The sequence below is a fragment of the Micropterus salmoides genome, unplaced genomic scaffold, assembly GCF_014851395.1.
Source record: "Micropterus salmoides isolate LMB-PRFRI ecotype aquatic unplaced genomic scaffold, ASM1485139v1 Ms_hic_scaffold_3690, whole genome shotgun sequence".
NCBI classification, from domain to species: Eukaryota; Metazoa; Chordata; class Actinopteri; order Centrarchiformes; family Centrarchidae; genus Micropterus; species Micropterus salmoides.
This window is the reverse complement of record NW_024043029.1, coordinates 1-24973: the sequence shown is the minus strand read 5'-3', so window position 1 is coordinate 24973 and position 24973 is coordinate 1. Positions and strand designations below refer to the sequence as shown.

The 24973-nt window shown below is 45.9% G+C and overlaps 2 protein-coding genes across 2 annotated transcripts; both read left to right on the top strand.

Moving 5' to 3' along the window:
• Positions 1–347: 347 nt before the first annotated feature.
• Positions 348–7862, top strand: LOC119884812 (GON-4-like protein). Its single transcript, XM_038695116.1, has 7 exons — positions 348–829; positions 1823–1915; positions 2020–2217; positions 2303–2446; positions 2638–2924; positions 3115–3217; positions 7037–7862. Exons 1-7 carry the CDS (start codon positions 473–475, stop codon positions 7136–7138), a joined length of 1284 nt encoding a protein of 427 aa, XP_038551044.1. The 5' UTR covers positions 348–472; the 3' UTR covers positions 7139–7862.
• Positions 7863–8855: 993 nt separating this feature from the next.
• LOC119884813 (protein disulfide-isomerase A3-like) lies at positions 8856–24893 on the top strand (the record flags this gene model as incomplete). The annotated part of the gene is given in 6 exon segments (XM_038695117.1): positions 8856–9124; positions 19835–19913; positions 23729–23846; positions 24159–24266; positions 24438–24567; positions 24780–24893. Coding segments are annotated over 6 exon segments (713 nt in total), but the record flags the coding sequence as incomplete, so codon positions are not given.
• Positions 24894–24973: the final 80 nt, after the last annotated feature.

The window sequence follows — 24973 nt, the reverse complement described above, 5'->3', positions numbered from 1 at the left end:
ATGATGTGCAGTAGGTTCTGTAAACGTCTGTCGATCAAAGATCAATAAGTATTAATCAGTTTTGTTGTACTCCCACAGAGGAGTCTACCAGTCATATACCCGACCATCAAACGCTATAACAGCCCGTCTGGCTCTGCCCCCGAGGCCCCGCCTCCTCGCAGCTCAGGTGGACCTCGTCATAGTCAGCTAACCTTCCTCCGCTCTGCCTCAAACACCTACAGCTTCCCCCCCGGGACCAGATACCCACACCGCCTTCCCAAAAACCTGGACTTCAGACGCATTGGCTTTGTGCTGCTGCAGGAGCCCCTCCCCCTGACTCCCCCTGACTCCTCCCCCTCCCTGACACCCAGGTGGACTCCTCCCCCCACCTCGTTGCCCCCGAGATCTCAGTCCTCCCCAAGTCCTCCTCCGCCGCTTCCTCCTTTCCAGGACCGACCCCCTCGCTGACGTCATCACCAGCTCATCCGACTCCATGACGACAAGAGAGCGAATCAGACGTCACTATCGGATTCTCACCAGCCTGAAGAGTAGGAGCAATGAAGAGGCTCCTCCTCCTCCTGAAGATCCCGCCCCCTCTCAGATGGAGGTGCATGAGAGCAATGATGTCATCAGGATGAACGATGAGGAGGAGGAGGAACAAGGGGAGGAGAGGGAGGAAGAAGAGGAAGAGGAGGAGAGCGAGGTCTTCCTGGCTCTGTCTGAATCCTCATCCAGCTCCACAGGAAGTGTTGCCCTTGACGACGACCTGGCCGAACTCGAGGAGGCGGAGTCAGAGAGTGAACAGGAAGTGACTTGCAGAGCAGCAGCAGAGTCCCTCCTCCTGCCGCAGGTCAGTCAAATACAATAGGCTGTTCTCAGCCTTCTTGTGCTCTTGTGAAACATGGTTCACGGTTCAGATTCCTGGATGTGTTCTTGGCACGTCCATTTTACCCAGGATGCATCGGTTGGTAACTTCTAGAAAAAGAGCCGGCGGGGGAAGCTTGCGATACAGCGGGCAGGGTCAGCTAGCTCAGGTAAACACCGGCACACAAAACCGTCTGGCCCCGCCTCTCTCTGTCTGACGCAGCCTATCAACAGCCGAAACCAACGTGCACCCTGTGTGTTCACTGCTGCTGGAAAAGATCCACCGCGACTTGTAACGAGGGACGCAGCGATTCCAGGCTTTGCTGGTCCGATCGCAGTCTGAGGAATAATCACGTTTCACGACTATAATCCATTAATTTAACAACACCAGTAATGACTCAGGTTGATTTTTAATGACATTAACAATTAGATTTCTATAAAATGTAAGTATTCTTAACATGAGAGGAATATTGAGGGGAAACTGTTACTGTCATCAACTCTCATCCATACGTGTAGGTTTCAGTGTGAATGATGAGAACGTCTCTCCTGAGTGTGATTAATATCTGGAACGCCGGGAGTCGGTACTCTCCAGAGGACGACGTTCTTCCAGCCATTATCAGCGTGGAAGCCGGGTCCAGCGAGCGCGCGAGCTCGGCGTGCGGCGCGTGTTGCTCGACGCAGCGACAAACCGCCGTGGCGCGGCGCCGGCCGCTGAGAATAACGGGCCTCGTCGCGCTGCGGTGGCTTTGAACGGTTCCAGCTGCTGTGTTTGTTTACGCTGACAGCGACACGTTTATATTTAATTCCCCACCGACCTGCCGCGTCGTTGAACTCTGTGATCACGTGTGACCTTTACTTGGAGACCAGAGTTTAGCCGGGGAACAGCAGCCTCCGTGTCTCCGAGCAGCTGCTGCTCCTCTAACTCTGCTTCCAGTTTGGAGCTTCAGGATGATTCAGGATCAGGTTTGTTTGTGTGCAGGAAGCGGACCAGAGGGGGTCTGAGGACAAGAGGGGGTCTGAGGACCAGAGGGGGTCTGAGGAGGAGGTCTTCGCTCAGGATTATCTCCTCAGAGTAAGACCTCTGACATCACAACATGTTTCATTGTGACTTCCTGTTGTTACTGTTGTTTCTTCAACACGCCAGATGTTTGTCTGCACTTCCTGTTTCCTGTGCAGGTGTGTGATGCGGTGCAGGGGTCACAGGGCCTCTCAGAGCAGCTGCTGCAGGTGCTGGATCAGTTCTCGGCAGCGGGGCCCCTGGGGTCCCCGAAGGCTCTGTATGACGGCCTGAGCTGTGTGCTGCAGCCGTGGCCTCAGCTGCTCAGAGACTTCGCCGCCTTCCTGAACCAAGGACAGGCCCGCCGCTGCGGACTGGTGGGTAACGTTACTCTGACATCACGGCATGATGTCACTCAGGTGCAGACCGAACTAACTCTTCTTCTGTGGTTTCTTCTGTCAGCTGCCGGAGCAGCAGCTGTTTGAACGCAGTCGGCGGTTTCTGAGGCGACTGGGGCAGAGCCTGGGAGAAGGCTCCGCCCCTTACCAGCAGGTGGTGTCGGTGCTGCAAGGAAGCGCCGCCCCCCCACCCGATGACATGGACAAGGTAGAGGATGACCTTTGACCCCCAGCCAATCACCAGTTCTCATTATTGCTTTTCTTCTCTCTCTGAGGGTTTCTGGAGGTCTTGCTTTTGTTTCTGGTCGGCGAGCTCTTCTTCTTCTACTGTCTTTATTACCACTGATGGAACCACTTCCTGTCACAGCGCTCACAAACCTCGCTGTGTTTCTCCTTCAGGTCTCCTCGCTCCTCAAACGCCACCCGGGCCTGCAGGAGGAATTCTGGGAGTTTTTCCAGCAGCTTCACGGCCAGTCGTCACCCGTAGCAACCAGCTCCGAGACCGCGGAGAGGGACTGCGTTTCCCAGAATCCTCCTGATGGGAACGGGAAGAGAGTCGACCGCCAGGCGTCTGAAGAGTGCGAGACAGGAAGTGACCGAGAGGAAGGGGCGGAGTCAGAGCGACCGGTCTGCGCCAAAAACATCTCGATGACGTCAACCGGAGAGAAAGTCGTCGTATGGACCCGGTCAGAACACAAACACGCCGCTGATACCAGATCAGCTGCTGACAGGATGTGATGAAACTTCCTGTTGTGTCTTTAGAGAATTAAAATTGGTTTTGATAACGTCACAGTGTCTGTCTGATTAAAGTTTGAACGCACTGATGCTAGCTAGCATGACTAGCAGCTGAACCACTCTGACCTCTTCCTGTTTCAGGGAGGCGGACCGCGCCATCCTGACCGCCTGTCAGCAGAGAGGAGCCAATCGGAAAACGTTCAGACGTGTCTCCGCCCAGCTGGGGAACAAGACCGCCCAGCAGGTGAGGAGGGGGGCGGGGCTTCAGACGCTCAGTCATGTTCACTCCAGGGTTCCAGGTCTTAAATAAGTTTCCTTCGTCCATGAAACGCCACCTAAATGCTCCCGCAGCGCTTTACAATGACCCCCCTCTTTCTTTTTCAGGACGTTCCACATTGTTGTGCTTGCTCTGCTCGATGTTTGTCCGACGGCTCTGCTCGATGTTTGTCCGACGGCTCTGCTCGATGTTTGTCCGACGGCTCTGCTCGATGTTTGTCCTTGTCCGACGGCTCTGCTCGATGTTTGTCCTTGTCCGACGGCTCTGCTCGATGTTTGTCCGACGGCTCTGCTCGATGTTTGTCCGACGGCTCTGCTCGATGTTTGTCCGACGGCTCTGCTCGATGTTTGTCCGACGGCTCGGCTCGATGTTTGTCCGACGGCTCGATGTTTGTCCGACGGCTCTGCTCGATGTTTGTCCTTGTCCGACGGCTCTGCTCGATGTTTGTCCTTGTCCGACGGCTCTGCTCGATGTTTGTCTGACGGCTCTGCTCGATGTTTGTCCTTGTCCGACGGCTCTGCTCGATGTTTGTCTGACGGCTCTGCTCGATGTTTGTCCGACGGCTCTGCTCGATGTTTGTCCGACGGCTCTGCTCGATGTTTGTCCGACGGCTCTGCTCGATGTTTGTCCTTGTCCGACGGCTCTGCTCGATGTTTGTCCTTGTCTGACGGCTCTGCTCGATGTTTGTCTGACGGCTCTGCTCGATGTTTGTCCTTGTCTGACGGCTCTGCTCGATGTTTGTCTGACGGCTCTGCTCGATGTTTGTCCTTGTCCGACGGCTCTGCTCGATGTTTGTCTGACGGCTCTGCTCGATGTTTGTCCTTGTCCGACGGCTCTGCTCGATGTTTGTCCTTGTCTGACAGCTCTGCTCAATGTTTGTCCGACGGCTCTGCTCGATTGTCCTTTTCTCCCACAGACAGCTCTCTGGTCTTCATGCTGGTTTGTCCACTTTAACAGGAAATGCAGTCTTTATAGGTTTGAACCAAGGATGGAAACTGAGACTAGTCATGCAGAGCTAGTTAATGTTTGGACAGTCAGCCTAAAAGGCAACAGCTGGGCAACAAGAAACATCTGGGACATGTTCCAGTAGTTTTCTCACTTGTAAAATGGGCGGGTTCAAACAAAAGGTGGTTTGTCCTGAGTTATTTAACTTATCTAGACGTGAATACCAGGAAATAAAAGCTGAGATTCTGAACTCTACTGATCTTTTGATCTTAAACCCAAATGTCTTCAGAGAACAACAGAAACAAAGGAACTGGTCCAGTCTGTATTTCTGGTATTATCTGGTGTTATATCCAGAGATGGCGCAGGGCGCTTCAGCTCTGCTGCTACGACTCCATCCAGTAGTAATTCACAGGGGCGGGGACTCGAGTCGCAAATTTGAAGACTTGAGACGTGCTTGACTAAAACAGACTTGGTGTTCATATTTGCATTCGTTTGCTTCACACAGCGGTCCAGATCTCCGTAACCAGCGGCGTGTAAAAAGACCTTTACGTATAACGTGTGGTACAACACAGACTTTCAAGGATTATGTTGTCGATGACGGTAGGAAGAAAAGAACAGTGGCGTGCAGCTCAGAAATCAGTGACACGACCACAACATCCAACTTCATCCGTCTCTACAGCAGCTATAAAGAAGGTTACGTCTGCGGCTTTTTAGCTAACTGAACTTATTGGCTGGTCGAACGCTTAGAAAGCTAACGTTTCGTTTAAGCTGCACCAAGTTGTTTGGCTGCAGTTTGTAACCTCTTAACATTCCTGGTGGTAACAGGTCCTGGCGGCAGCTCTCAGTCTGCCCACAGCTGCTCCAGATGATCCAACGTCTGACTGACCAGTGCAAACCGTCACCACAGCGGGTCCAATCTCAATCCTCTGTCAGACCAGCCGGGACGGCAAAAGTGAGGCGACTCCCCTGTGAAGCCTCACAGTAACTTAATCCAGCCATCGATCATATTCCAACAGAAACGTTGTCAAAGGTCCAGACGATCCAGTCCAGTAAAACATTTAGTCCAAAACACACGATTCCATCAGTAAATCCTCAGGGACGGCTGCCGCACCGCTTCAGATTCACCGGCAGACGCGGCTCGTTTGTCTTTATAACCGGAATAACTCTGATCTGAATGTAAACGGCTACGACAGCTTGTATTCAGATTATCGGCTGAACTCTGACCTTTCCGCTGACTGCTGATCCGAGCCAATAGGAGCTCACGCGTCCCTTTCACAGCCTACAGCGGCCAACGAGAGCCGGCGCTGCGAGGAAGGGCCGGCCCCCGATATTTCCCGGGTAGGCCGAGCCAATAGAGCCGACGACTGGCGCTTCCTGTAGCCAATAAGATTCTGCAAATAACGACATCCAGCTTTAAGGAGGAAGTTCATGATCTACCAGCAGAAACGCACGTCTGCGTGGAGCTGCCTGCTGATACGGAGCGACGCAGCAGCCGCCGCCCGCCTGCCACCAGGGGGTGGGGCTGATTTAGAAAAAACACGCTGAGACAGACGCTCAGAAAAACCTGCGGACAGCAGATATTTTATTCATTTAGCTGACGCTTTTATCCAAAGAGACTTACAGCTGCTGTACGTGTCAGAGGTTGCACGCCTTGCTCAGGGTCATAGTGGGGAATTGAACCCGGGTCTCTCACACCAAAGGCACGTGTCTTATCCACTGCACCATCACCGCCCCATTTTTCATGGTACTGGTATGAAGTCTAAACTTGTTCTAGGTAAGGCTTTATGCTGCGGCCCTTTTCTTCAATTAAACAAAGATAAAACTGAAGTTATTGTCTTTGGAGCCCATGAGGAACGATTTAAAGTCAGCGCTCGACTTCAATCTGTAATGTTAAGAACCATAAATCAAGCCAGAAATCTTGGTGTGGTCATGGACTCAGACCTGAATTTGAGGAGCCACATTAAGACAATTACAAAGTCAGCCTACTATCACCTGAAGAATATATCAAGGATTAAAGGACTCAGCAGGACCTGGAAAAGCTTATCCATGCATTTATCTTCAGGCTCCCTAAGAAATCCATCAGACAGCTGCAGCTGATTCAGAACGCTGCTGCTCGAGTCCTCACTAAGACCAAAAGGTGGATCACATCAGTCCAGTTCTGAGGTCTTTACATTGGCTTCCTGTCTGTCAAAGAATTGATTTCAAAATCCTGCTGTTAGTTTATAAAGCACTAAATGGTTTAGGGCCAAAATAAATTTCTGATCTTCTGCTTCATTATGAACCATCCAGACCTCTCAGGTCGTCTGGGATCAGGTCTGCTTTCTGTCCCCAGAGTCAAAACTAAACAAGGAGAAGCAGCGTTCAGTTATTATGCTCCGTATATCTGGAACAAACTCCCAGATAACTGCAGGTCTGCTGAAACTGTTCTTTTAAATTAAGACTGAAGACTTTTCTTTTTACGGCTGCCTTTAATTAAATGAAAGCCGTAGATTAGTAAGTTTCACTGTAACTTTTTTTATAATGAGTTTTACTTTTCCAGTTTCCCTGTGGTGCTTTCACGTTTTATGTAAAGCACTTTGAATTGCCTTGTTGCTGAAATGTACAGATAAACGTGCCTTACAGTGTTTTCCTGCCAGCTGTAGTCGTCTGCTTCGTGCGTTTGTTAGAAAACTTTCTTTGAGGGGAAACCAAACATATATTAGTTTTAGTGTGTTTGAACTCGAGTTACCGACACGTGTTTCCGTTACTCTGTTTTTCTAGCCCAGTTCAATAATCAGTGAAGCTACTAGACTAAATAATGTTGACCGTTAAACCTAAAGACGGATCCTCTGTTTCCTCCAGGTGAGTCTCCGTTTCCACGACCTGATGAATCTTTTCCACTCCGCCTTCCAAAAGTCCTCGGAGAGCCGGCCAGTCGGCACGCAGGAAGCAGCCCTGGGCTAGTTCCTCTGACCTTCTGCCGGTGTTGGGACGGCAGCTGATCAGGATCCAGTTCTCCGGAGCTCCGCTGTTCACTAAAGCTGGTCTCCCTTCGCTCTGGGTTCTCCAGAGATCCAGAAGAACATCCGGATCTGTAGAATCCGTCAGGACTCTAGAGCTCTCGATGTGATCTAGAACGATGGTCGGCCTTCGTATTTAATGATTATTTATTTTTGATTGAGCTGATGTCACAGAGACCCCGCCCGCTGTGGCAGGGGACGTGGCCTCTGTGATGTCACAGCGAGGTCAGAAACAAGAAGGAAACACTAAAAGAAACGAAGTGACGAGAAGCTGAACTCTTCTTCTGCTGCTTTGAACTTCCTGCCTTTAGTTTTCTCACACCTGATGGAACACCAGATCGGGTTCTGCAAGGCCCCCCTGCTGAGAACCAGAGACGCTGCTGGTCCTGTGGAGCGCCACGTGAACTCTGCGTTTCCCTTCACATTTTCAAACATCAAACTTTTGCACTGAAAATGAAAACGGATGTTATTCTTTCTGCAGCTGTAAATCTGTTTCTGTTCGGAGGTTTAGTCTTCCCATGATGCACCACCTGATCCATCCCATGGTTCCCAGCGGACTTATGTTCGTGACGTTCCGTCAAGCTTTTTATAGGAAATGTTTGTTTATTCATATTGAATATGAATGGATGAAGGTCGACTGCTTCAATAAAACATTTTTACGTTTTTCAGACCGTTTCACTGGTTTCTGTTGGAAACAAAGTTCATCTGCAGGTTTGTGAGAAATGAAAAGCAGAACTGAAGAAATAAATAAATCAATGTTTTTCAGTCACAGTTTGTAAAAAACATTTAACGTCATTAAATAAGGAAACAGGAAAAAATGCAGAAACACAGAGCTGATGAAATGTGACGTAAGCCGCTAACCTGCAGCATTTTCTTTTAAAAATATAAGCAGTTAACTTACAGCAGCAGTTTCATAGATGGTGTCAGATTGTTTATCAGATGTTACACATTAAAAACATGACAGATCAGGAATCTGGAGGTTACTGAGTGCAGACAGAGAAACCAAATCAAACTTTCTCAGGTAATTTTAGTTCAGGAAGTTATTGAATGTTTATATTTTGTTTATTAGAAATTCAGCTCAATGTTTTGTTTCTCTGCTTGACGTACATCAGAAAATATAATGCTGTACAACTGAGAGAGATGAAAGTGTATAAAAACATGTTGAATGGAATTTATGTGAAATTAAAGTGAGTTGAAATAAAGTTCTGAGTTTATATATAAAACACAATAAAAGGCAGAAACCTTTATTAAAAGCATCACCCACAGGAGGGCGGTGGTGACGCATTGTGATTGACAGGTTCCTGGACCAATGACACGGCTACACACATCACGTCTAACCGCTGTGAACCAATCAGAGAGCCACTTTCCGGTATTTTCTCTTCACGTCCCGCCTTCCAGCTGACAGCTGCAGAGAGGCGCGAGATGGTGAAGGTAGCTGCAGGGAGGCAGGAAGCTCGCCTTCACATTAAAAGCACATCATATAACATGAAACAAAGATGCGTCGGGTAGTGTCTCCGTTGTGTCAGGAGGAGCGAAATGTTACTACGGTTTGAGTTTCCTTTAAAGGTCGATAATTTGTTCACTCTTCCGCTTTAAATATGTGATTAATGTCCCACACAAGGCTTTTATTCTGGAATGTCCGAGCGGAAACGTCCGTCACTCCCGGTAGCTTCACGGTGCCTGCGGTGCGGAGGGTCTCCGGTGTGAACCGTCTCCTCAGCATTGTGTCGTTTTTCCACCTGAATCCCGGTCCGTTTCTCTCCGTCATGGCGGCCGCTGTCCGCCTTCTTCCCGCCGTCACGTTCGCGCTGTTGTCTTGTTTTCCCGCCGCGGTGTCTTCGCGCAGAGACGTGCTCGAGCTCGGTGACGCGGATTTCGACTACCTGGCAACGGAGCACGAGACCATGCTGGTGAAATTCTACGCTCCATGGTAACGTGGGGGGGGGGGTTAGCGTTAGCACAGCTAGCTCCGAAAATAAACAGATAGCTTTCAGTGTTAACCTCTGATGCTTCCTTCACTCCTTTCATCCATCCTTCCTCAATCCTACATGCCTCCTTTCCTCGTCTCTGTCTTCCCTCCCTCCTAAATCTCGTTCTTCCCTTCTTAACTTCTCATCACCTCCTTTTTAGGGCCCGAGCACGACCGTGCGAGGTCCCTATTGAAATTGCTCGGATTATTATTTTTAGGGCCCGAGCACGACCGTGCGAGGTCCCTATTGAAATTGCTCGGATTATTAGGGCCCGAGCACGACCGTGCGAGGTCCCTATTGAATCTGCTCGGATTATATTTTTTTTTTTTTTTTTTTTTTTTTTCTGCAAAGTAGGCCCAAATGACATGGCCTAAACATACTCGAAAACTCACCAAAATTTGCAAACATGTCAGAACCGGTGAAAAATTTCGTATTCTACAAGTTTCGCACATGGGCGTGGCAAAATGACTCGCTAGCGCCACCTTGAAAATTGGAAATGATTAGCCCCTCGTTCACGTTCAACCTACATGTACGAAATTTTCTGGGGACATGTATCGTATCAAGACGCACAAAAAAGCCTCAAGAACCCATAGCCTAAAGTCAACAGGAAGTCGGCCATTTTGAATTTTATGGCCATTTTTGGATGATTTACACACTTCGTACTTTAACGAACTCCTCCTAGGGATTTAGTCGGATCGACGTCAAATTTCTGCTGTGCCTTCTAAAGGCATTGACGATGAAAAGTTGTGCTATTTGCGAGTTTTCGTCAATGGGCGTGTCCGTGGCGTCGATGATTCGCAATGAAACAGGAAGTTGTTGTAACTTCAGTGTACATGCTCACATCTGGACCAAACTGTACATGTAGGATGAGAGTCCCGCCCTGAACACATGTACATGCCGACATTCACCCACAGTCATAGCGCCACCTGCTGGCAACAGAAAGTGACCTTTAACGAAGCAGCCCCCGCCGCACGTTTCACCTACGTGCACGAATTTTCTGTGGTACGTGTATCTGTCCAGACGCACAAAAAAGCCTCTTGGAGCCATAGCCTAAAATCAACAGGAAGTCGGCCATTTTGAATTTTACGTCAAATTTTGGATGATTTACACACTTCGTACTTTAACGAACTCCTCCTAGGGATTTAGTCCGACCGACCTCAAATTTGTGCTGTGCCTTCTAAAGGCATTGAAGATGAAAAGTTGTGCTATTTGCAAGTTTTCGTCAATGGGCGTGTCCGTGGCGTGGCGTCAAAGATCAGCTCTTCGCCATGACACGGAAGTTGTCGTAACTTCAGTGTACATGCTCACATCTGGACCAAACTGTACATGTAGGATGAGAGTCCCGCCCTGAACACATGTACATGCTGACATTCACAGACAGTCATAGCGCCACCTGCTGGCAACAGGAAGTGACTTTTAACGAAGCAGCCCCCGCCGCACGTTTTACCTACGTGCACGAATTTTCTGTGGTACGTGTATCTTGTCCAGACGCACAAAAAAGCCTCTTGGAGCGATGCCCTAAAATCAACAGGAAGTCGGCCATTTTGAATTTTACGTCAAATTTTGGATGATTTACACACTTCGTACTTTAACGAACTCCTCCTAGGGATTTAGTCCGACCGACCTCAAATTTGTGCTGTGCCTTCTAAAGGCATTGAAGATGAAAAGTTGTGCTATTTGCAAGTTTTCGTCAATGGGCGTGTCCGTGGCGTGGCGTCAAAGATCAGCTCTTCGCCATGACACGGAAGTTGTCGTAACTTCAGTGTACATGCTCACATCTGGACCAAACTGTACATGTAGGATGAGAGTCCCGCCCTGAACACATGTACATGCTCACATTCACAGACAGTCATAGCGCCACCTACTGGCAACAGGAAGTGACTTTTAACGAAGCAGCCCCCGCCGCACGTTTTACCTACGTGCACGAATTTTCTGTGGTACGTGTATCTTGTCCAGACGCACAAAAAAGCCTCTTGGAGCGATGCCCTAAAATCAACAGGAAGTCGGCCATTTTGAATTTTACGTCAAATTTTGGATGATTTACACACTTCGTACTTTAACGAACTCCTCCTAGGGATTTAGTCCGACCGACTTCAAATTTGTGCTGTGCCTTCTAAAGGCATTGAAGATGAAAAGTTGTGCTATTTGCGAGTTTTCGTCAATGGGTGTGTCCGTGGCGTGGCGTCAGAGATCAAGTCTTCGCCATGACACAGGAAGTTGTTGTAACTTCAGTGTACATGCTCACATCTGAACCAAACTTTACGTGCTTGATAACTCTCCCACCCCGCTATGGAGGACCGATCCTGACACAGTCAGAAATAAATACAGAAATAAATAAATGCTCAATAAATAAATAAGCATCCAATTAAATACACAAAAAAATTAAGTAAATAAATAAATGTAGGTAGTAATTAAATTATACAAGGAGACATAAATGTATATATTTTAATTAGTGCCTTTACTTATTCACCTTTGTTATAATTACCTTATTTGTTTATTCAACTTTATTTATTACTAATTTTTTTAATGTATTTATTTATGTGTGTGTTTTAATATTTTTGTCTGTTTTATTCTTCCTTTGTATTTATTTACCTTATTTATTTTCACCCATGGTATTTATTTCTGCCTGTCTTAAATTTTTGTATGCATTTCTGCCTCATTATGCAAATGAGGAGGGGCTGTGTCTCAAGGGGTCATCTTCTCTGCTATTGGTGGACCAGTCAGACAGGAGAGCTCCTACTCTGCCTGCAGACATCAACGATCTTGCCCCTCACACAGTCAGATGGCTTCCTTCAGTGCGCTGAGGTGTTTAACAACTCTGAAGACAATACTACCAGCAATGTCTTCCTTCTCTTTTCACGTAGAAGCACCGACAGACAGTGCTTTCAGTTTGCTGCATGCATGGACACAGAACTGCGGTATAGGGAGAAGCACACGGTCAGCTGGCTGCAGCTAAATCTGGAGTGCACTCGTATTCAATTCTGTATGGTAAATTCAGTTTTAACGGAGCAGAGCGAGCTGACAGGCAGAGTTAGAGACTTTTTCTGTCTGTTTCTCTCTTTACAAAGACGCATGTTGCAGTCAGAGTCTTCTCTGAGATGCGAGCACGACATACAACACAATTTATCAAATTACACAACGGATATACAGTATGAAAATAAGATTGATTGGATTATACTCACAGGAAGTATAAAACCTCTTACATGGGTCTATTAAAAGTAAAGTAACACAAAAATGTCAGGGAAATTACTTTACTTAGATTTAAGTACTGCAGTTGTACATTTGAAATACCTTCCTACCTTTCTGATAGGAAGCCTTCTTGAGGTGGTATAAAACATTTCTTCTTATATTCTGATTTGAGTTGTGGACAACTATGACCACATGAATTAAAAAATTAAACATTTCACTGCCCAAGTCAGCTATAACACAAGTCTTGTTCATCAGACTACATGCTGTACAGTATTTGTGGACAGATTTTGTCCCAGGATTTCTTATGCATTTCTTCTTCTTCGTTGCATGATTTAGAATAATAAGGTGAGAAATGGGTCTATTCTGAGTTCATCCTGCACTGCAGCAGCTAATAAAGTCCATTTCATCCCAAAAACGCTTTTCTTTTAGGCAGGCTGGAGCAGAAAACAACTCACCTTTCTCAAGTTGTACAGTAATGTCACATGTGTATGAAGGTGGATCAAACAAGCTAATCTTAAATGTCAAAGTAGAGAGGAGCCTAGTAGGCCTATTTATTTTCATTCATTACACAATATGAATAAGCTATGCAGACAGTTGTAAAGAAAGAACATCTTTTTCTTCTGTTCTCTACTTGTTATAGTTACACAGTATTAGGGGTGTGGGCTGTATTAAAAGTATCCACTGTTCTCCCATGCTCTAACACACAGTAACGATGAAATGTGTGCTGTTCTCACATTCTTCCTCTGTATGTACACATAAACAACAAGGCAAGGAATTTATTTTATTGTTTGTGTACATTATTGTTCAGTGTACATGTCACATCTGAAACAAACTTTACGTGCTTGATAACTCTCCCACCCCGCAGACATCTACACGCCAATACCGATTTATATTCATAGCGGCAAGTGCTATGTAGCTCCACATAGGGGACACAGGAACTGACATATAGCACATTCATGCGGTGTCGGAACCGCGTAGGAAATTGACAGCCGCACCGGCAGAGCTCCAGAATGTGCAACTCGGCCGGCTCACGCGCTTACAAGTGCGAGGGCCCGCCCAACGCTGCTTGCAGCTTTAATTTTTTTTTTTTTATTTTTATTTTTTTTTTTTTTTTTTTTCTGCAAAGTAGGCCCAAATGACATGGCCTAAACATACTCGAAAACTCACCAAAATTTGCAAACATGTCAGAACCGGTGAAAAATTTCGTATTCTACAAGTTTCGCACATGGGCGTGGCAAAATGACTCGCTAGCGCCACCTAGAAAATTGGAAATGATTAGCCCCTCGTTCACGTTCAACCTACATGTACGAAATTTTCTGGGGACATGTATCGTATCAAGACGCACAAAAAAGCCTCAAGAACCCATAGCCTAAAGTCAACAGGAAGTCGGCCATTTTGAATTTTATGGCCATTTTTGGATGATTTACATACTTCGTACTTTAACGAACTCCTCCTAGGGATTTAGTCGGATCGACCTCAAATTTCTGCTGTGCCTTCTAAAGGCATTGACGATGAAAAGTTGTGCTATTTGCGCGTTTTCGTCAATGGGCGTGTCCGTGGCGTCGATGATTCGCAATGAAACAGGAAGTTGTTGTAACTTCAGTGTACATGCTCACATCCGGACCAAACTGTACATGTAGGATGAGAGTCCCGCCCTGAACACATGTACATGCCGACATTCACCCACAGTCATAGCGCCACCTGCTGGCAACAGAAAGTGACCTTTAACGAAGCAGCCCCCGCCGCACGTTTCACCTACGTGCACGAATTTTCTGTGGTACGTGTATCTTGTCCAGACGCACAAAAAAGTCTCTTGGAGCCATAGCCTAAACCCAACAGGAAGTCGGCCATTTTGAATTTTACGTCAAATTTTGGATGATTTACACACTTCGTACTTTAACGAACTCCTCCTAGGGATTTAGTCCGACCGACCTCAAATTTGTGCTGTGCCTTCTAAAGGCATTGAAGATGAAAAGTTGTGCTATTTGCAAGTTTTCGTCAATGGGCGTGTCCGTGGCGTGGCGTCAAAGATCAACTCTTCGCCATGACACGGAAGTTGTCGTAACTTCAGTGTACATGCTCACATCTGACCAAACTGTACATGTAGGATGAGAGTCCCGCCCTGAACACATGTACATGCTGACATTCACCCACAGTCATAGCGCCACCTGCTGGCAACAGGAAGTGACTTTAACGAAGCAGCCCCCGCCGCACGTTTCACCTACGTGCACGAATTTTCTGTGGTACGTGTATCTTGTCCAGACGCACAAAAAAGCCTCTTGGAGCGATGCCTAAAATCAACAGGAAGTCGGCCATTTTGAATTTTACGTCAAATTTTGGATGATTTACACACTTCGTACTTTAACGAACTCCTCCTAGGGATTTAGTCCGACCGACCTCAAATTTGTGCTGTGCCTTCTAAAGGCATTGAAGATGAAAAGTTGTGCTATTTGCAAGTTTTCGTCAATGGGCGTGTCCGTGGCGTGGCGTCAAAGATCAACTCTTCGCCATGACACGGAAGTTGTCGTAACTTCAGTGTACATGCTCACATCTGGACCAAACTGTACATGTAGGATGAGAGTCCCGCCCTGAACACATGTACATGCTGACATTCACAGACAGTCATAGCGCCACCTGCTGGCAACAGGAAGTGACTTTTAACGAAGCAGCCCCCGCCGCACGTTTTACCTACGTGCACGAATTTTCTGTGGTACGTGTATCTTGTCCAGACGCACAAAAAAGCCTCTTGGAGCGATGCCCTAAAATCAACAGGAAGTAGGCCATTTTGAATTTTACGTCAAATTTTGGATGATTTACACACTTCGTACTTTAACGAACTCCTCCTAGGGATTTAGTCCGACCGACTTCAAATTTGTGCTGTGCCTTCTAAAGGCATTGAAGATGAAAAGTTGTGCTATTTGCGAGTTTTCGTCAATGGGTGTGTCCGTGGCGTGGCGTCAGAGATCAAGTCTTCGCCATGACACAGGAAGTTGTTGTAACTTCAGTGTACATGCTCACATCTGAACCAAACTTTACGTGCTTGATAACTCTCCCACCCCGTTATGGAGGACCGATCCTGACACAGTCAGAAATAAATACAGAAATAAATAAATGCTCAATAAATAAATAAGCATCCAATTAAATACACAAAAAAATAAAGTAAATAAATAAATGTAGGTAGTAATTAAATTATACAAGGAGACATAAATGTATATATTTTAATTAGTGCCTTTACTATTCACCTTTGTTATAATTACCTTATTTGTTTATTCAACTTTATTTATTACAAATTTTTTTAATGTATTTATTTATGTGTGTGTTTTAATATTTTTGTCTGTTTTATTCTTCCTTTGTATTTATTTACCTTATTTATTTTCACCCATGGTATTTATTTCTGCCTGTCTTTTTTAAATTTTTGTATGCATTTCTGCCTCATTATGCAAATGAGGAGGGGCTGTGTCTCAAGGGGTCATCTTCTCTGCTATTGGTGGACCAGTCAGACAGGAGAGCTCCTACTCTGCCTGCAGACATCAACGATCTTGCCCCTCACACAGTCAGATGGCTTCCTTCAGTGCGCTGAGGTGTTTAACAACTCTGAAGACACTACCAGCAATGTCTTCCTTCTCTTTTCACGTAGACGCTCCGACAGACGGTGCTTTCAGTTTGCTGCATGCATGGACACAGAACTGCGGTACAGCACACAGTAACGATGAAATGTGTGCTGTTCTCACATTCTTCCTCTGTATGTACACATAAACAACAAGGCAGGGAAATATAAAAGGAATTTATTTTATTGTTTGGGTACATTATTGTTCAGTGTACATGCTCACATCTGAAACAAACTTTACGTGCTTGATAACTCTCCCACCCCGCAGACATCTACACGCCAACACCGATTTATATTCATAGCGGCAAGTGCTATGTAGCTCCACATAGGGGACACAGGAAGTGACATATAACACCTTCATGCGGCGTCATAACCGCGTAGCAAATTCACAGCCGCACCGGCAGAGCTCCAGAATATGCAACTCGGCCGGCTCACACGCGGACGCGCTTATAAGTGCGAGGGCCCGCCCAACGCTGCTTGCAGCTTTAATTTTTTTTTTTTTTTTTTTTTTTTTTTTTTTTTTTTTTTCTGCAAAGTAGGCCCAAATGACATGGCCTAAACATACTCGAAAACTCACCAAAATTTGCAAACATGTCAGAACCGGTGAAAAATTTCGTATTCTACAAGTTTCGCACATGGGCGTGGCAAAATGACTCGCTAGCGCCACCTAGAAAATTGGAAATGATTAGCCCCTCGTTCACGTTCAACCTACATGTACGAAATTTTCTGGGGACATGTATCGTATCAAGACGCACAAAAAAGCCTCAAGAACCCATAGCCTAAAGTCAACAGGAAGTCGGCCATTTTGAATTTTATGGCCATTTTTGGATGATTTACAACTTCGTACTTTAACGAACTCCTCCTAGGGATTTAGTCGGATCGACGTCAAATTTCTGCTGTGCCTTCTAAAGGCATTGACGATGAAAAGTTGTGCTATTTGCGCGTTTTCGTCAATGGGCGTGTCCGTGGCGTCGATGATTCGCAATGAAACAGGAAGTTGTTGTAACTTCAGTGTACATGCTCACATCGGACCAAACTGTACATGTAGGATGAGAGTCCCGCCCTGAACACATGTACATGCCGACATTCACCCACAGTCATAGCGCCACCTGCTGGCAACAGAAAGTGACCTTTAACGAAGCAGCCCCCGCCGCACGTTTCACCTACGTGCACGAATTTTCTGTGGTACGTGTATCTTGTCCAGACGCACAAAAAAGTCTCTTGGAGCCATAGCCTAAACCCAACAGGAAGTCGGCCATTTTGAATTTTACGTCAAATTTTGGATGATTTACACACTTCGTACTTTAACGAACTCCTCCTAGGGATTTAGTCCGACCGACCTCAAATTTGTGCTGTGCCTTCTAAAGGCATTGAAGATGAAAAGTTGTGCTATTTGCAAGTTTTCGTCAATGGGCGTGTCCGTGGCGTGGCGTCAAAGATCAGCTCTTCGCCATGACACGGAAGTTGTCGTAACTTCAGTGTACATGCTCACATCTGGACCAAACTGTACATGTAGGATGAGAGTCCCGCCCTGAACACATGTACATGCTGACATTCACCACAGTCATAGCGCCACCTGCTGGCAACAGGAAGTGACTTTTAACGAAGCAGCCCCCGCCGCACGTTTTACCTACGTGCACGAATTTTCTGTGGTACGTGTATCTTGTCCAGACGCACAAAAAAGCCTCTTGGAGCGAGCCTAAACAACAGGAAGTCGGCCATTTTGAATTTTACGTCAAATTTTGGATGATTTACACACTTCGTACTTTAACGAACTCCTCCTAGGGATTTAGTCCGACCGACCTCAAATTTGTGCTGTGCCTTCTAAAGGCATTGAAGATGAAAAGTTGTGCTATTTGCAAGTTTTCGTCAATGGGCGTGTCCGTGGCGTGGCGTCAAAGATCAACTCTTCGCCATGACACGGAAGTTGTCGTAACTTCAGTGTACATGCTCACATCTGGACCAAACTGTACATGTAGGATGAGAGTCCCGCCCTGAACACATGTACATGCTGACATTCACAGACAGTCATAGCGCCACCTGCTGGCAACAGGAAGTGACTTTTAACGAAGCAGCCCCCGCCGCACGTTTTACCTACGTGCACGAATTTTCTGTGGTACGTGTATCTTGTCCAGACGCACAAAAAAGCCTCTTGGAGCGATGCCCTAAAATCAACAGGAAGTCGGCCATTTTGAATTTTACGTCAAATTTTGGATGATTTACACACTTCGTACTTTAACGAACTCCTCCTAGGGATTTAGTCCGACCGACTCAAATTTGTGCTGTGCCTTCTAAAGGCATTGAAGATGAAAAGTTGTGCTATTTGCAAGTTTTCGTCAATGGGCGTGTCCGTGGCGTGGCGTCAAAGATCAGTCTTCGCCATGACACGGAAGTTGTCGTAACTTCAGTGTACATGCTCACATCTGGACCAAACTGTACATGTAGGATGAGAGTCCCGCCCTGAACACATGTACATGCTGACATTCACCACAGTCATAGCGCCACCTGCTGGCAACAGGAAGTGACTTTTAACGAAGCAGCCCCCGCCGCACGTTTTACCTACGTGCACGAATTTTCTGTGGTACGTGTATCTTGTCCAGACGCACAAAAAAGTCTCTTGGAGCCATAGCCTAAACCCAACAGGAAGTCGGCCATTTTGAATTTTACGTCAAATTTTGGATGATTTACACACTTCGTACTTTAACGAACTCCTCCTAGGGATTTAGTCCGACCGACCTCAAATTTGTGCTGTGCCTTCTAAAGGCATTGAAGATGAAAAGTTGTGCTATTTGCAAGTTTTCGTCAATGGGCGTGTCCGTGGCGTGGCGTCAAAGATCAACTCTTCGCCATGACACGGAAGTTGTCGTAACTTCAGTGTACATGCTCACATCTGGACCAAACTGTACATGTAGGATGAGAGTCCCGCCCTGAACACATGTACATGCTGACATTCACAGACAGTCATAGCGCCACCTGCTGGCAACAGGAAGTGACTTTTAACGAAGCAGCCCCCGCCGCACGTTTTACCTACGTGCACGAATTTTCTGTGGTACGTGTATCTTGTCCAGACGCACAAAAAAGCCTCTTGGAGCGATGCCCTAAAATCAACAGGAAGTAGGCCATTTTGAATTTTACGTCAAATTTTGGATGATTTACACACTTCGTACTTTAACGAACTCCTCCTAGGGATTTAGTCCGACCGACTTCAAATTTGTGCTGTGCCTTCTAAAGGCATTGAAGATGAAAAGTTGTGCTATTTGCGAGTTTTCGTCAATGGGTGTGTCCGTGGCGTGGCGTCAGAGATCAAGTCTTCGCCATGACACAGGAAGTTGTTGTAACTTCAGTGTACATGCTCACATCTGAACCAAACTTTACGTGCTTGATAACTCTCCCACCCCGTTATGGAGGACCGATCCTGACACAGTCAGAAATAAATACAAATAAATAAATGCTCAATAAATAATAAGCATCCAATTAAATACACAAAAAATAAAGTAAATAAATAAATGTAGGTAGTAATTAAATTATACAAGGAGACATAAATGTATATATTTTAATTAGTGCCTTTACTATTCACCTTTGTTATAATTACCTTATTTGTTTATTCAACTTTATTTATTACAAATTTTACGTGCTTGATAACTCTCCCACCCCGCAGACATCTACACGCCAACACCGATTTATATTCATAGCGGCAAGTGCTATGTAGCTCCACATAGGGCTTGCAGCTTTAATTTATATTTTCTTCTCCTCACTCCCTTTTCTTTCTTCTTTCCTCACCTCCTTCCTTGCTCCCTTTCCTTTTTTGTTTCCTCTCCTCCTTTCTCGCCCCCTCTCCTCCTGTTTCCTCTCCTCCTTCTTCGCCTCCTCTCAGGTGTGGTCACTGTAAGAAGTTGGCTCCAGAGTTTGAGAAAGCAGCCAGCAGACTGAAGGGAACCGTCCAGCTTGCAAAGGTAGCGTCATCAGTTATGATGATGATGGTGATGATGATGATGGTGGTGATGATAATAATGATGATGATGATGGTGGTGATAATGATAATAATGATGGTGGTGATGATGGTGATGATGATAATAATGATGGTGGTGATGATGGTGATGGTGGTGATGATAATAATAATGGTGGTGATGATGATGATGGTGGTGATGATGATGATGGTGGTGATGATGATAATAATGATGGTGGTGATGATGGTGATGATGATAATAATGATGGTGGTGATGATGATGGTGGTGATGATGATGATGGTGGTGATGATGATAATGATGGTGGTGGTGATGATGGTGATGAGGATGGTGGTGGTGATAATGATGGTGGTGATGATGATGATAATGGTGGTGATGATAATGATGGTGGTGGTGATGATGGTGATGATGGTGGTGATGATGATGGTGGTGAGGATGGTGGTGGTGATAATGATGGTGGTGATGATAATGATGGTGGTGGTGATGATGGTGATGATGGTGGTGAGGATGGTGGTGGTGATAATGATGGTGGTGATGATAATGATGGTGGTGGTGATGATGGTGGTGGTGGTGATAATGATGGTGGTGATGATAATGATGGTGGTGGTGATGATGGTGGTGGTGGTGATAATGATGGTGGTGATGATGGTGGTGGTGGTGATGATAATGATGGTGGTGATAATGATGATGATAATAATGATGGTGGTGATGATGGTGATGATGATAATAATGATGGTGGTGATGATGATGATGGTGGTGATGATAATGATGGTGGTGATGATGGTGGTGATGATAATGATGGTGATAATGATGGTGGTGATAATGATGATGGTGGTGATGATGGTGATGATAATGATGGTAGTGATGATGGTGGTGATGATAATGATGGTGATAATGATGGTGGTGATGATTGTGGTGGTGGTGGTGGTGATGATGGTGATGATGATGGTGGTGATGATGATAATCATGGTGATGATGATGGTGGTGATGATGATAATGATGGTGGTGATGATGGTGATGATGATAATAATGATGGTGGTGATGATGATGATGGTGGTGATAATGATGGTGGTGATGATAATGATGGTGGTGGTGATGATGGTGATGATAATGATGATGATAATAATGATGGTGGTGATGATGATGATGATGGTGGTGATGATGATGATGATGGTGGTGATAATGATGGTGGTGATGATAATGATGGTGATAATGATAGTGGTGATGATTATGGTGATGGTGGTGGTGGTGATGATGACAATGATGGTGGTGATGATGGTGATGACAATGATGGTGGTGATGATGATGGTGATAATAATGATGGTGGTGATGATGATGGTGGTGATAATGATGGTAGTGATGATGGTGGTGATGATTATGGTGATGATGATGATAATAATGATGGTGGTGATGATGGTGATGATGATAATAATGATGGTGGTGATGATGATGATGGTGGTGATGATAATGATGGTGGTGATGATAATGATGGTGGTGATGATAATGATGGTGATAATGATGGTGGTGATGATGATGATGGTGGTGATGATGGTGATGATAATGATGGTAGTGATGATGGTGGTGATGATAATGATGGTGGTGATGATTGTGGTGGTGGTTGTGGTGGTGATGATGGTGATGATGATGGTGGTGATGATGATAATGATGGTGATGATGATGGTGGTGATGATGATAATGATGGTGGTGATGATGATAATAATGATGGTGGTGATGATGATGGTGGTGGTGATAATGATGGTGGTGATGATAATGATGGTGGTGGTGATGATGGTGATGATAAGGATGATGATAATAATGATGGTGGTGATGATGGTAGTGATGATGATGGTGATGATAATGATGGTGGTGATGATGGTGATGGTGGTGATGATAATGATGGTGGTGATGATGATGGTGATGATGGTGGTGATGATAATGATGGCGATAATGATGGTGGTGATGATTATGGTGATGATGGTGGTGATGATTATGGTGATGATGGTGATGATAATGATGGTGGTGATGATGGTGATGGTGGTGATGATAATGATGGTGGTGATGATAATGATGGTGGTGATGATGATGGTGATGATGGTGGTGATGATGATGATGGTGATGATGATGATGGTGGTGATGATGATGGTGGTGATAATGATGGTGGTGATAATGATGGTGGTGATGATGATGGTGATGATGGTGGTGATGATGATGATGGTGGTGATGATGATAATGATGGTGACAATGATAGTTGTGATGATTATGGTGATGGTGGTGGTGGTGGTGGTGGTGATGATGATGGTGATGACAATGATGGTGGTGATGATGATGGTGATGACAATGATGGTGGTGATGATGATAATGATGGTAGTGATGATTATGGTGATGATGGTGATGATAATGATGGTGGTGATGATGGTGATGGTGGTGATGATAATGATGTGGTGATGATGATGGTGATGATGGTGGTGATGATGATGATGGTGGTGATGATAATGATGGCGATAATGATGGTGGTGATGATTATGGTGATGATGGTGGTGATGATTATGGTGATGATGGTGATGGTGGTGATGATAATGATGGTGGTGATGATAATGATGGTGGTGGTGATGATGGTGGTGATGATAATGATGGTGGTGATGATAATGATGGTGGTGATGATGATGATGATGGTGATAATGATGGTGATGATGATGGTGGTGGTGATGATGATGGTGATGATGATGGTGGTGGTGATGATGATGGTGGTGATGATAATGATGGTGATGATGATGATGGTGATAATGATGGTGATGATGGTGATAATGATGGTGATGATGATGGTGGTGATGATAATGATGGTGGTGATGATAATGACAATGGTGGTGATGATGGTGGTGGTGATGGTGATGATGATGGTGGTGGTGATGATGATGGTGGTGGTGATGATGATGGTGGTGATGATGATGATGGTGGTGATGATAATGATGGTGGTGATGATAATGACAATGGTGGTGATGATGGTGGTGGTGATGGTGATGATGATGGTGGTGGTGATGATGATGGTGGTGGTGATGATGATGGTGGGTGATGATGATGATGGTGGTGATGATAATGATGGTGGTGGTGGTGATGATGATGGTGGTGGTGATGATGATGGTGGTGGTGATGATGATGGTGGTGATGGTGATGATGATGGTGGTGATGGTGATGATGATGATGGTGGTGGTGATAATGATATGGTGGTGATGAGGTGGGTGGTGATAATGATAATGGTGGTGATAATGACAATGGTGGTGATGATGGTGGTGGTGATGGTGATGATGATGGTGGTGGTGATGATGATGGTGGTGGTGATGATGATGGTGGTGATGATGATGATGGTGGTGATGATAATGATGGTGGTGGTGTGTGATGATGGTGGTGGTGATGATGATGGTGGTGGTGATGATGATGGTGGTGATGGTGATGATGATGGTGGTGATGGTGATGATGATGATGGTGGTGGTGATAATGATAATGGTGGTGATGATGGTGGTGGTGATAATGATAATGGTGGTGATGATGGTGGTGGTGATGATGATGGTGGTGATGATGGTGGTGATGATGATGGTGGTGATTATGGTGTTGATGATGTTGTTTTAAAAGTCTCAAATTCAAATTGCTGTCATGTGATCTGACTTTAAAGTAACACAGCTCACTTTAAGTTGGATTTAAATAAAATTTGTTTTTAATAAATTTGATGACTCTTCATCCTGTTAACACTGAATAAGCCACACCTGTCTCACCTGTCCCACCTGTCTCACCTGTCCCCCCTGTCTCAGGTGGACTGTACCGCTCACTCAGAGACCTGTGGTCGTTTCGGGGTGTCAGGTTATCCCACTCTGAAGATCTTCAGGAACGGGAGAGACTCCGCCCCTTACGACGGACCTCGCAGCGCAGGTAAAACAAACAAAAACAAACCGGCTCAGATTTACCTCGGGGTCACCAGGGACAGCCAGGGCTGATGGGCTTAAGCTATAACAGCAGAATAGGAAGGATGGTGTATTAGGCTCTGTCATAATGTTGAAACGTTTAAGATGGTTCAGTTAAAGCCATGAGCTGCTCTCAGACCTCCTGCCTGTATGAACAGGATGCTGCCCCAGAGGAAAGCCCTCGTGGCAGCAGGTCAGTGTGAGTCAGGAGGTCACAGCTGGAGTTTCTCCTGGAGCTTTGTAGTTCCTCAGATCTGTTGAACACTGTGTTTGTGTTCAGATGGGATCTATCACTACATGAAGAAGCAGACCGGCCCAGACTCGGTTCTCCTGAAGACTGAAGAAGACCTGCAGACCTTCATCGACCACTATGACGCCAGCATCATCGGTACGATGCTCCGATCATGTTTCCAGCTGCACGGCGCTGTCATGCTGTCACATTCTCTGACCTTTATCCAGCTGCTGGCAGGAGTTCACATCATTTATATTTCTACATTTCTTTCCACTGCATCATGCTGCGTAATGTGACTCTACCTTCTGTTGTGCGTGCGTGTCTCAGGTGTGTTTGCAGGTGCAGACAGCTCTCACCTGTCAGAGTTTCTGAGAGCTGCAGGTCTGCTGAGAGAACAGTTCAGATTCGCTCACACTACTGACCTGAAGCTGGGCAACAAGTACGGGGCCAACGCCGAGTGAGTTTATAACAACACGCCGAGCCAGGCCGAGCCAGGCCGAGCCAGGCCAGCTGCGTAAAGAGTCCCCTTGTCAGAAATGATTTGTATGGCATAAAAATGTGCAAAAGTGTTTTTTTTTTCATGTTACCTGTTTTGAAAAAAAATAAGGGTGCTTTCACACCTTTGTTTCAGAGTTTAAAAGGTGCGCGTCTGTCTGTCTGTCTGTTCAGGTGTGTGTTGCTGGTCAGACCTCCCAGACTGGCCACTAAGTTTGAGGACGGCGTCGTCGTCTTCACAGATTATCTGACTGTCGGTTCTCTGAGACGCTTCATCCGAGATCACATGTGAGTTTTCACCTTATTCACTTCAAGGCAGTTTGATCACAGCAGCACCTGGTGGACAGCAGAGGAACTACCTGTCTCAT